The 12,121-nt window shown below is 39.5% G+C and overlaps 1 protein-coding gene across 1 annotated transcript; it reads right to left on the bottom strand.

The window, feature by feature from the left end:
• Nucleotides 1–568: 568 nt before the first annotated feature.
• mcm3 (minichromosome maintenance complex component 3) lies at nt 569–10,875 on the bottom strand. The gene is made up of 17 exons (XM_055149624.1): nt 10,702–10,875; nt 10,362–10,474; nt 9,584–9,792; nt 9,240–9,370; nt 8,527–8,765; nt 8,163–8,271; nt 7,920–8,073; nt 7,445–7,576; nt 6,647–6,855; nt 6,003–6,177; nt 5,182–5,308; nt 4,555–4,705; nt 3,737–3,877; nt 3,466–3,575; nt 3,292–3,365; nt 3,021–3,114; nt 569–2,286 (listed from the first exon to the last, which is right to left on the bottom strand). The coding sequence occupies exons 1-17, from the start codon at nt 10,774–10,776 to the stop codon at nt 2,088–2,090; spliced, it is 2,442 nt and encodes an 813-aa protein (XP_055005599.1). The 5' UTR covers nt 10,777–10,875; the 3' UTR covers nt 569–2,087.
• Nucleotides 10,876–12,121: the final 1,246 nt, after the last annotated feature.

Genomic DNA, 12,121 nt, shown 5'->3' with positions numbered 1-12,121 from the left:
GGTTAAGTACGTCATAAATCTGAAGTTGAACTAAACTAGAATTAAATAAGTTTTCTTCTTCCCGTTTTTTTTTGGGCAAATTTTTTGTTGTAGTCATTTTCATTTCTATTATGATTTCACTTATGTTATATGTTCCATTGTATAAGAATGTAAATCTCATGCATGAATGTAAATCCTAAAAATAATGATTTTACTTCAACTAAAATCAGTGCTACCCAAAAGGGTATAATTGCCGTAACATACCTTAAAATGCATTTTTTCCAACCATACATGTTTTTTGTTTGTTTTTATATTTGCTGAAACCATTGACATTTTGAGGCTAAACCAAATTTCTCAAGTGAAAGCACATTGTTTCACTTTGTTTTTAGTTTACAAAATTGCACAAGGTCTACAGAGTTCAAAACTAAAGCACTGGTCTATAGTTTAAAATAATGAGCATGTGTCTGCCCTCAGAACAGTGATGAAATCTTGTAACTTACATTTACCAAAGAAAACTGTTCTTTTTACGCTACAAGTTTGATACTGGATGCACCACCACCAATGAACCAGACAATTGCAAACACTGTACTTAAATTTGACCTCTAGATGGCAGTGTTAGTTGTAAACATACTCTCCATATTTGGCTGGCGTTTGCCTTTGCTAACGTTTACAAAAGAGCCAAATAATTGTCCACAATCAATTTTAAAACAACAAAGTTTCTAATGATCACCTTGTAGCCCTTGTTTCACTCTGGTCACATAGTATTAGGCTTCACCCCATAGACTCCAGACCAAATATTTATAATACAAATAAAACATTTCTTAACACAATCTTCTAACACATTTTACATCTTCATTTCAAAACAGATTTCAGTTTTGTTTGAATAACAAATCCACCTTCACATCTGCCTTAAATCAACTCTGTTAAATATTTGGCATGAGATATTGGCCAAGCTCCGCTCTACAATTAGCTATGGTTTGAAAAATCTGTACAAATAACAAATCATTTATTTTTTTCAATACACAACAATTCAAAACATGTTTATGTACAAAACCAGACACAGTATTTATGTCATTACAAACTATAAAAATTGCTAATTTTCTTTGCTCTGATGTGGAGGGAGCACAAAGCAACTGGTAAAATGTGCATTTAGACTAATTTTACATTTTTAGCATATTAGCACCCCAAACCCAAGTACTTTGAAATTACACAGTGCTGTGCATATCAAACTGCATACTGTTGAAAGTTGGGAGTATCATATCAATGTTCTTTCAGTCCATATTGAAATTACTGGCTCCAGGCAAAAAGGAACAAACCAGATTTTTCAAAAAACCCAACAGCTTCTTCAGTTTTTTGTTTCACCACAAAGGAGAGAGGGGGAGTTTGTGCAGGGCAGTGGCCATGTCACGGACAGTAGACTCCTGTGCAGGAATGTTGTTGTATTTCTGGAGGGGGATTTCCAAGTGATATACGGAAATTGACTACTGCCGGAACAGGTCGTCTCAGTATTGCTGAAAGACTGAGGCAAATTAAGAACACATTTTTCTCTCAGGGACTATTTCGTCTTTGAAAACATGTTGTAAAAGTTTTATGTTTCATATTTAAGTCAACCCCAGTTTTGTAAGCCATCTGTGTTCTCAAATTAAATAAAATCAAAGGTTATATCAGTTGGAAATGTGGAGATTAACAAAGTCCAATATCTCACCTACTTATGGAACCCTGCCTTAAAAGGGCACTGTGTAAATCTTCTGGTGGCAGGCCCGTCACCCGCTTGTCTCCATGGAGAAGATGGGCATATCTTCTCCATGGAGGTGCTTTGCCTAGGATGTTACACAGTATGGCACTCATCTCCACAGAGAAAAGTAGGAGACGCCACCAGATATTTACAGGTCAGGTCTGTGAAGAGGTGACCAAGCTCACAGAATGCATGCTTTTAAAAGGCAAGTTTAAGCATTAAAACGGAACAAATACATGTTAGACAAGTTGAAAACCATACTATGAGTCCACTAAGGAGATGTTACATAGTGGAGCTTTAATACCTCTAAACTGAGTGGGACCGAAAGCAGCAGCACATTTTCAATTTGGCTTTGATTTTTGTAGTAAAAGTTCTAGATGAGGAAGATGATGTCATCAGCCATCATGACCTGGTTGTCATCTTGCATTCGTGTGAGGGCCATGCGGATCTCAGTGTCACTGAAGCTCTTCTCTCGCCCTTTGTTTAGGTCTGTCTTCAGCTCCTTCATGTTGATGGACTGAGCATGTGCGGATTGGAACACTGAGAACAGTGACGACTTGAACTCTTTCAGCCTAAAAAGACAAGATCCAAATAATGTTAAAAATACACTGATTGACATATTTGTTGGTCATACCGGCTTGTCAAAGCCTGATCCCGTCTGATCTCAGAAGCTAAGCAGGGCCGGGCCTGGTTAGTACTTGGAAGGGACACCACTGTGAATTCCAGGTGCCACAGTGGGGGGCCAGTGGTAAAAACTCAAAGTCATCGTGTCCTTAGGCTAGACACTTACCCACATTGCCTAGTATGAAAGTAGTGTCTGAGTGAGTGATGGTGGTGGTTGGAGGGGCTGATGGCGCAGATTGGCAGCCTCGCTTCCATCAGTCTGCCTCAGGGCAACTGTCGCTACAGTAGTAGCTTATCACCACCAAGTGTGGAGGGAATGAATAATGAATTGTATAGCGCTTTGGGTATCTTGAAAGGCGCTATATAAATGCAATGATTAATTCATTAATACAGTTTCATATAAATGTAAAATGCCCCTATATACAAGTCTGACTTTTTGCACGACAACACCAAGCTCAGAAGTGGGCTGAGTTGGTGAAAAACATTTTCTGAGATCTATGGCCTCAAATGCAAGACAATTCAACATTACTCAAACATGCACAAATCAGAACACAACACTGAGTAAGACAATGAAGGATCACCATTAAAAGTTCACAACAGAATTGAACAAAAACTGCATTTCAGAATCTCTGATCAAGAGAATAATATAACTTAAATAAATTAACTTGATAAAGACACATACCTGTCTGCTGATAGTTCCTCTCCCTCTGCAGTGGCATCCATAGGCTCCTCCTGTTGTCCTTTTGCTTTGGGGGGTTTAGGGCTCCGGGCCTGAACTACAAAATAACAGAACAATGTAAATATTCAAAACAAAATGAAGAGGAACAGCCAAGAAACTACTTATGACATAAAAACATAACAAGCAAACCTATGTGCGATCTTTTTCATATTAAAAAAAAAAAAAAAAAAATGAAAAAGGCTGAAACAAAATATCTATTAGCGGTGATGCTTACTCTCAGGGACATCCTGATTTTCTGTGAAGTCATAGGGGCTGTAGGGCTCACTGCCTTGAGAGCCACGGCGCACCCTGCAGGAGAGAAGTGGAAAGGAGAAAAAATGTAATTCACCCAATTTCAAGCTTAAATATTAATGTTAATTTACACAAGCAGAAGTATTAAAAGTATTACCTCTTCCTCTGTGTCTTCTGTGAGCGTTGGGTCCCCGTCTCATCTTCCTCCTCTTCCTCTGAGCCTGAGTCATGCTCTTTTCTGGAGCGTTTCTTTTCTTTCTCCAGAACCTAGACCAAATAAATCACATTTCAGAGTCTTACTTCTATGATGTATTGTAAATATTTTAATGTAGAAATTGAAGAATGTGGATAAAAATGCAATTAAGGAGTTAAATACTCTTGATAACACTGTGTTGTGTATTGTTACTTTCCTAATTAGTGGTTTGTACCTTTTTGAAGTAAGCATACTGCACAAGCTCCACAGCAACCTCTGAGTCCTCCAGCTCAATGGCTTTGCTCATTCGGGCTTTAGCGTGAGCCGTGGACAATCGGATCAGAGTCTCCAGGGTTCGAGCAGTCACTGGGGAGGTCTGAAAAAACAATTTAGAAATGTTTAGGGATGCAATGGTCCAGCCTTTTCTGTTCCAACCAAAGTCTATACTATGGCTTTACATATCTGCCAATAATCAATATCAACTGATACTGGGGCCGAGACTGATCGTATTTATTGCCTTTAAACAAATGATGTATTGTAAACAATTATCCAAAATGTGTTTTGCTGTTAAAATGTATTTATCATGTGAACTAACAGCAGAACAGCTTTGGAAAAAATGAATACGTTCAAAATTAAGAGGTGTTTTGCGCCTTTGTTTGTTTTTTTACACCTATTTATAGACCAAAGGATATCAACCAAACAGATACCTTGGAACAGATATCAGTTCCATAAAGATGTATTGCTGCAATATCCAATACCAGTACTGTATTGATTATTTGAATAACTAAGAATAATAACAGTATATAGTATATACAAGTTACTGTTAACTGGATGACTCCAAGATTCTAAAATACATGCCAACTCACCAACCAAATTAGGACTGCAACTAATTATTTTAAAGACCATGATAGGAAGTAGCTTGTTGGTAAATTAAAATCAGCCCATTTACACAATGCAATTTAACTGTACTGAGTGATGTTTAATGTGCAAAGCCATCTTCAAAGTCTAACATGTTTTGAGTGTTTATTTTCCATTTGTCCCTGGTCCCCTCACCCTGGCGATGTCCGTGCCCAGCTGGTCCTGGGACCTTAGGCGGGAGTACTCTTCTGCGATGTGATTGGCAGCCTCCTCTGTCAGCACCGGCGTCACAGCTTTAGCGATGCAGATGTACTTCCTCATGAACTCCTTACTCACGATCTTTTCCCTGAGACACAGCAATTAGACCTGGTTTAGATGTGGTTCATATAGTACTGGTAAATTATACCTAGTTTTCTTAAAGGGTCAAGGGTTATCGTTACATTTATTTTTTTAAAGATTAATTCAAGCTAGCATGGAACAAAGATATTGCCCCCAAGGTTAAATTTAAAGCACTAGTTTCATTGTAAGTTGTAGAAGTTGTAGGAGAGTCAAAAACTTTTGGCTTGTTAACAATCGAATTTTCTTTTGCCTGAGTTACAATGCATTTTTGTACAAATCTCATTGGTATTGGTTAAATTTTGCAATACTTGCTACAATGACAGGTATAACTCATCAGTGAGGGGCAGGGAGACATATTCCTGAAGTTGTTGTGGTGCAAAATATCTGGCAACAGCGAGGAAGGTTTTGTATTCATCTTTTAGTTCATCCTTTTTGTGAACCATCGTTGTTACTTTAAACTTTGTGGTTGTAGAATAAACTCACTTCTTTCTCTTGACTCCGTGCAGCAGGTTGTTGTGTTTCTCATAAACCTGAAGCTCCTCCTGCTCTTGTGCAGCTGCATCAGGGTCGTCTGTGGCCAGGACGTCCACAGTCCCGCCCAAAGCCATGGCTGCACACACAAAAGAAACATGATATAAGTCAACGTTCACGGGCCTAAAACAGGTAAGCTTATTTCTATAGCACAATTCACACAAAGTAATAAATGCATACTAAGAATAAGAAATACAAACAAATCAAAACATAAATTATAAAATTAAAAAAAGAGACATTAAATGAGAAAAGTGCAGATGACTGAAAGATTTTCATTCTGCACAGCTAAACGGAACCATTTTGAGCCTGGATTTAAAGTAGAGGCCTGTCTCACATCTTCAGGAAGGCTGTTTTGGTTTTAGCTGCATAAAACTGAAATGCTGACTCCAGTTTAGTCCCGACTCTGAGGAGCTCAGGGACCTGCCTCTTGTTGGTACCCAGAGGGCAAGATGGTTCATATGGCAGCAACATGCCAGAGATGTACTTGTGCTCGTACTTCCTGGTTTGTGTCAGGACCTGAGCAGCAGCGTTCCGGATGTACCACAGCTGTCTCACAGCTTGTTTGGAAAGGCCAATGAGTAGCCTGTTACAGTAGTCTAACCTACTGAAGACAAATGCATGAATAAGTTCAAGTCTGCTTTAGACAGTATACCTTAGATTTTTGCTATGCGTTTTTTAGACTGTAAACTACTCATTCTTGTAACGCTTTACTAATATCTCAGTTTTTCTACTAGCATATCAATAGACCATCAGCCCCTTTAATTCTATAGTACCTGCTCCCTCCTGTTCACGGGGGTCCCTGTAGCGGTGCATTCTCAGGACGTGGTCCGAGATCTCGCGGTCCTGCTCCGGGTCCATCTGGTCCAACATGATGAAGAGGAGGTCGAAACGAGACAGAAGAGAATCCTGCAGCCCGATGTTCTCCATGGGAGTCTTATACTGATCATACTGCACACATGGGCATAAACAATTTTAAATCATTTAGTATACCACATTCTACTTCAGAATTATCACAAAAATATCCAGATGGTAGCATTTATTTTTATGTGGGGAACATTGGAAAATATAGCTGGTTGGCCTGTAAAGACAAGGCATATTGTTGGATGAGAACCATGTGCTTCTTGATTGCTGTTTCTCTGGTTCCTTTAAGAATGCAGGTGGACTTTAAATGTGCACTGTGCAACTGGTGGAGGGTCCGTCAAATGCTTTTCTCCATGGAGATGTTATCACTTTGTCTGGAATGTTTCACAGTGTCATATTAAACCTTTCTACCTTCATGGAGACCAAACCAGACCAAGTTACAATTTAGATGTGTGGAGAGGCAACCCCGCTCAGTCAGAATGCCCATCATATCCATAGAAAAGAGGAGATGGACCCCCAGCCAAAAAGTTACATTTGTGCACCTTAAATTTCTTACCCTGCCATAGACCGGGTTAGCAGCAGCCAGCACAGAGCAGCGAGCATTGAGTCTGGCGTGAATCCCAGCTTTGGCAATGGTGACCCTGCCTTGCTCCATCACTTCATGAATGGCCGTGCGGTCCATGTCAGACATTTTGTCAAACTCATCAATGCACACGACGCCGCGGTCAGCCAGAACCATGGCTCCTGCCTCCAGACGCCGCTCACCTGTGAGAAGAGGGGGATTTTAGATTTGTTATTATCATAGTACAATCCCATAGTCATCGTGCAACTTCTGGTGGCGGTTCCATCACCTGCTTGTCTCTGTGGAGATTTTAGTGCTTTGCCTGGAATGTTCCATGTTATGACTTTAAACATGCCCATCTAGCACCTATCCATTATGGGTGTCTATTGCTCAAAAAGACAATTTTCTCTGCAAATTGGGCTGCCTCTCCACAATAAAGTAGCCTATAGTTGTCTCTTGAGATAGTTCTGATCTCACATTCTAGACATTCTAGATAAAGCAATAACATTTCCATGGAGACAAGCAGGGGACCCTTCACCAGAAAAGTTACGCAATGCACCTTCAATTCACAAAATCTGCGATAGATATACATTTAGTATATACACCAGGCTTAGTTCTAGTTCTAGTGTGTGGACTCTCAGTATAAACATTTATAGGTATATGGGTCAGATTAGAATAAAGAACGTAATTGGAGGGGCATTAATTGTTAAGGAGTTGAAGTTAGAGCAGTTAAATTGGTTATGTCAGACACACTTCTATAGCAGCCTTCACCTTTATCACAAATGTATTTACCAGTCTCCTGGTCGGTGGTAACTGCAGCAGTGAGACCTACACCGGAGGACCCGCGGCCAGTTGTGGGGATGGCTCTGGGCGCTGTGTGCAGCACGTAACGCAGCAACTGGGACTTTGCAACTGACGGATCCCCTGGAAAGGCAAATTTAATGTTAATAGTTATCAACCTGTATATGGACTAAAAACTCAAGATTAGTCTTGGCATCTTCAAATCATACTTATTTTGGGCACCTTTAACATTTAAGGTCACCATACAGCAATAAAAATGTACTATTAAAATGGGTAATTAGCACAGTGAGCAGCAGCACCCAAAATGCACTAGAAATTATTATTTTCTTTAAGTAATTACTGATTAATCTGAATTACCTTTATAGTCCTAAAAGGAAGGATTGAGAGAACCTGTATGTTTATCCTATTATCAACATAAAAACAATCTCGACAGTCACTTGGTTCAGTGTTAACTCTTGTTTCGTACCGATGAGCAGGACATTGATGTCTCCTCTGAGGCGAGACCCGTTCTCCAGGACCTTCTCCACTCCTCCCAGCAGCATGCACAGGATGGCCTTCTTTATGTACTCATGTCCGTGGATACTAGGGGCCAGGGAGCGCGCAAGCTGGTCAAATGGGTCCTAGAACATTGACAAAATGGCATTAGGTGGAAGTGGATAACTGCTCCAGTTTTTAAATCTTAATTTTATTTATATCATATTTTACTTACAATGGAGCGTGTCTGACTGAACTTCCTGATCTTGGCCACATCATCGGCAGAGAAGGATGGAGAGACTTCTTTACTCATCTGTTTGACATGACACGCGATCATGATGGTCCTGAGGAAAGAGTGGATTTACACATAAGTATTAGGACAATCATCAAAGAGCAAAATCATAAAATTGTATTTTATTTAATTATATAATTTTAAAGTAAAACTTTAAAAATTTAAATACTTTTTTAAACCAGTCTACCAGTTCTTCTTTTTGCAAATTATCATGTAAAGCCAAACCAAGGTAATGAAAATTTATACAAAACATTGCCACTCTTGAAGTCAAATGAAGACGGTTTAACCTACACCTCAGTATTCTCACCTAAAGGTCCCTGAGGTGAAGCCCCCCTTTTTGCCAGGCAGACAGCGGTAGGTGCCCACCACCTGCACACGGTCCCCGGGTTTGACCAGGTCTACCAGGTCGTTGTCCAGTATGATGTCCACAGAGCGGGGCAGCTGTCCAGCAGGAGCCTTTTCTGGCATCTCCTGAACCGTGATGGTCTGGTGGTCTTTGTAAATGGAGAGGCCAAACTCTGTCTCCAGGGGGTTGTTCTCCTCATCCTGTGGAGAATAAACAAACATGAGACAAAAAGTTATGCAGAAAATGAAAATTACACTAACCTTTCCATAGTTGGGTGGTCTTAATTTCAACCAACTATATCCTATCTCCTACGATATATTTCAACTTAATGGTCACTAGCTTGGCTAGTGACCATTAAGTCACCTTGTGCCTTTTATTTTTGTATTATTTATTCTTTATTGCAGACCGATTATTATTATTTGGCCCCTAGGTAAAAAGAAAAAACAAGATACAAAATCTTAATGACAGTTAGATTAGTCCATGAAGTTGATTGAGTATTGAGTCTCAAGAACAAGAAGTCATTTTTGAAATGTTTACAGAAAACTTTAACTGGTAACCTGGAAACTGTTGGGCTCCATTGAAGATATTTGGCTTTCATTATTTTGACACAAGCAAGCAGAAATCTTGGGGGGCAAAAAGAGGAGTAGCTTATGTCCATCGTATCCTTCCTTTACCTTTGTGGGGTAGACGGCGCTGGATGGGAAGGCGTCCAGTGAAGTCAGGTCTGTGTATTTCCGTTCCAGGGTCTTCTTGGTGGCGGGACAGTAATGGACGCTGCGCACCACTTTGGGACGCACCAGAGAACCTACAACACCACATCTACAGTCAGTATTCCAAAATTAAACTTTGACTGAAAACACATTTTGTTAAAAATTGTTCATCTCTATGGCAACATAATTCTGAAACCCACGAGTAGATGTAATTTAAATATGAAATGCTGAGACTGAAGACTATACTGCACAGTCCTCTCACTACTTGGATTAATTAGGTTTATTATCAAACCTATCATTGCACTCACATTTGGTGACAATGCCCTCCACACACACCATGCTCCCAAGCAGGCGGGATGTGAGGGTGCGGGGGCTCACGTGTTTGGCACCAAAGCTACCCTCCAGCCCCACGAAGAACTCCTCATGCTGTTTGGCATAAGTGGCATCAACTGAGGCCACCAGGTCCTTCAGAGCGCGCTGGAACGCCAACAGCTCCTCAAATGCATTGTTCATCAGCCTAAAGACAAGCAAAGAGATACAATTACATGGTTATATTAGGAAAAATAAATGTTTTGTTAATACTTGTTAATTAACTTAGTAGATTGTAAATGAGAATACATTTATTTTATTTATTGTCTTTTTTTGTGTTTATATCAATGAAAAATCAGGCTTTTATCGTTTTTACCACAATTTTGTGTTTACAAAATGTGTAATTTCAGTGTTTATCGTACAGTTTTATGATCTTTTTCTCTATAAAATTTTAAAACAAAACCATACCATCTGTCAACTGGACATTTGGTAGACACAATAGCATAACAGCACTTCAGCTTTCACTTGAATGGACAATATACAATATACTGCAACAGGTTATAACAAAACAACTAGTTTCCATTCATGTTATTTAATTAATAATATTACCATTCATATTTTTTCAAGAATATGGACATTAGAAACTAAAGATCAATAGAAAATTTAATAATCTGGGATTTGCAATCAAACATGTCTGACAAACTCATAAGAACTCAACATGGATTCTCATTGGTCCACACAGTCAGACAAGTTATTTCTTCAGTAAAATACACTTACTTCGCTGCTCTGCCCTCATTTTTTCTCCTCAGGTCGTTCACATTCACAATCAGCCGAGCTTTGTTCTCACTGATCATGTCCCGCACTTTGCTTTGGTAGACACCCTGGTCTTGCTGCAGATTACAAAACGAAACAATATGCATAAGCTTAATTGTAATACATCGGTAAGGCACACTCATGATCTGAACTAGTACAATTTAACATTTTCTACAACTTATGGATCAAAATCACAACTAAACACCTAAAAACAAGAAATACGGTAGCTACGTAATACTCATAACTTATGTAGACCGCATGGCTTCCTTTATTCTGAGATTTTGAAGTCATTTTAAAACCTTACGTCGTCATCCAGAAAGTCCAAATAGTCCCGCTGGGCCTCCCTCATCTCCCTGTCGTCCAGCACGTCGGTGGCCATGGTTTTAAATTAGTTTTTTCAATTCCAAATGATTATAAAGTAACAAATATTCGAGCTGCTGTCTGACCTGCTTCAGCCTCTACAGACAACTGAAGAGATTTCGCGCCACGACGTACCGGCTCCCGCTAAAACGTAACTCGGGATTGGTTGAGCCGGGCACGTGTTGTTTTACTGAACGTCTGCGTAAAGGTGCTTTTAGCCAATAGGAGGGCGAGATGGACTGACTGAACCCGCCTTCTGCAACAAATGCCGCGAAAATGGCACAAGAAGGAAGAAGCCCCCCCTTCTCTCTTCCTCCTTCTGCTCCCCTCATCTCTATTCTTTCTATTCTCCTATTTTTCTCTCGCCCTCTCCTCGCTCATTGCCCCTCTATCGAAACGAACGTAGGCCAAAAGCAGAATGATAATAATAATGTTGAATTAAAGGGTCTATATTACGCCATTTTCCAGTATATGTTATGTTATGTTTCTTCATCACAAACAGACCTGGAGTTGTTTGTTTCATTCACATATGTTTAGCACACAAATCCTTTATTTTGTTCTCTCAAACTGAAAACACTTTTTAAAAATTCCATACACTTTCACAAGAATCGTTTGTATAATTTCACCCCTGGAATTTCCCGTTTCTACTGAGCTAAAGTTAAAAGGTATTTTTTAACTGGAAAAAAGCTTCATGATATCACAAGGCAAGGCTAATAACAAAGGATTACTCAAACACAGCTCCAGGTATGTTTTTGAGGAGGAAACAGCATTCCAACATGGCTTAAAGCTCAAAAGAGTCCATTTTGTGTAATTAAGGGCCTTTAAAACATAGAGACGGGACAGGTTAGCCTTTTACAACACCCCTTAACATACACTTTGCAGTTGTCATGCAGCAAAATAGGCTGCCCGGGTGACCCAAAATCCAAAATGTATTAATAGTGCATGCAGTTAAATGGACTATTACGACACTTCACTCACTATGAAATGACATGCACTATTACAGTAGTGTTTTACTTTGGGAGTCCTGAAAATCCCAAATTCCTGTTAGACTTGATCATGCATACCAATTTCCACAAGATGGAGACAAAACAGTTTTCTCAATGTCCCTAAACGTTAATAAATAAAATGTTGAAGTTTTTGTAGGCTACACAATGCAGTTTATTTTTATTTTAAATGTTTTCGCTATAGGCATACTTAATTTAATAATGATCGGCTAGTAATTGGGAAATGATTTGATGTCCTTATTAGATGAACTATAATGACCAGCAGATGGAGACAAAGTCAGTGGATTTCTGTAGCGCCTATGTTCTTGATTCATTTAAAAGTTTGCAATGGTTAATATGCTCTGTTTCTGTAGGTCATAG

This window comes from Boleophthalmus pectinirostris, unplaced genomic scaffold (genome assembly GCF_026225935.1).
Source record: "Boleophthalmus pectinirostris isolate CB_2022bp ecotype Guang Dong unplaced genomic scaffold, ASM2622593v1 HiC_scaffold_13, whole genome shotgun sequence".
Taxonomy (NCBI): Eukaryota; Metazoa; Chordata; class Actinopteri; order Gobiiformes; family Gobiidae; genus Boleophthalmus; species Boleophthalmus pectinirostris.
Note: the sequence above shows the minus strand (reverse complement) of the source record. Positions and strands in the feature narration are given on the sequence as shown.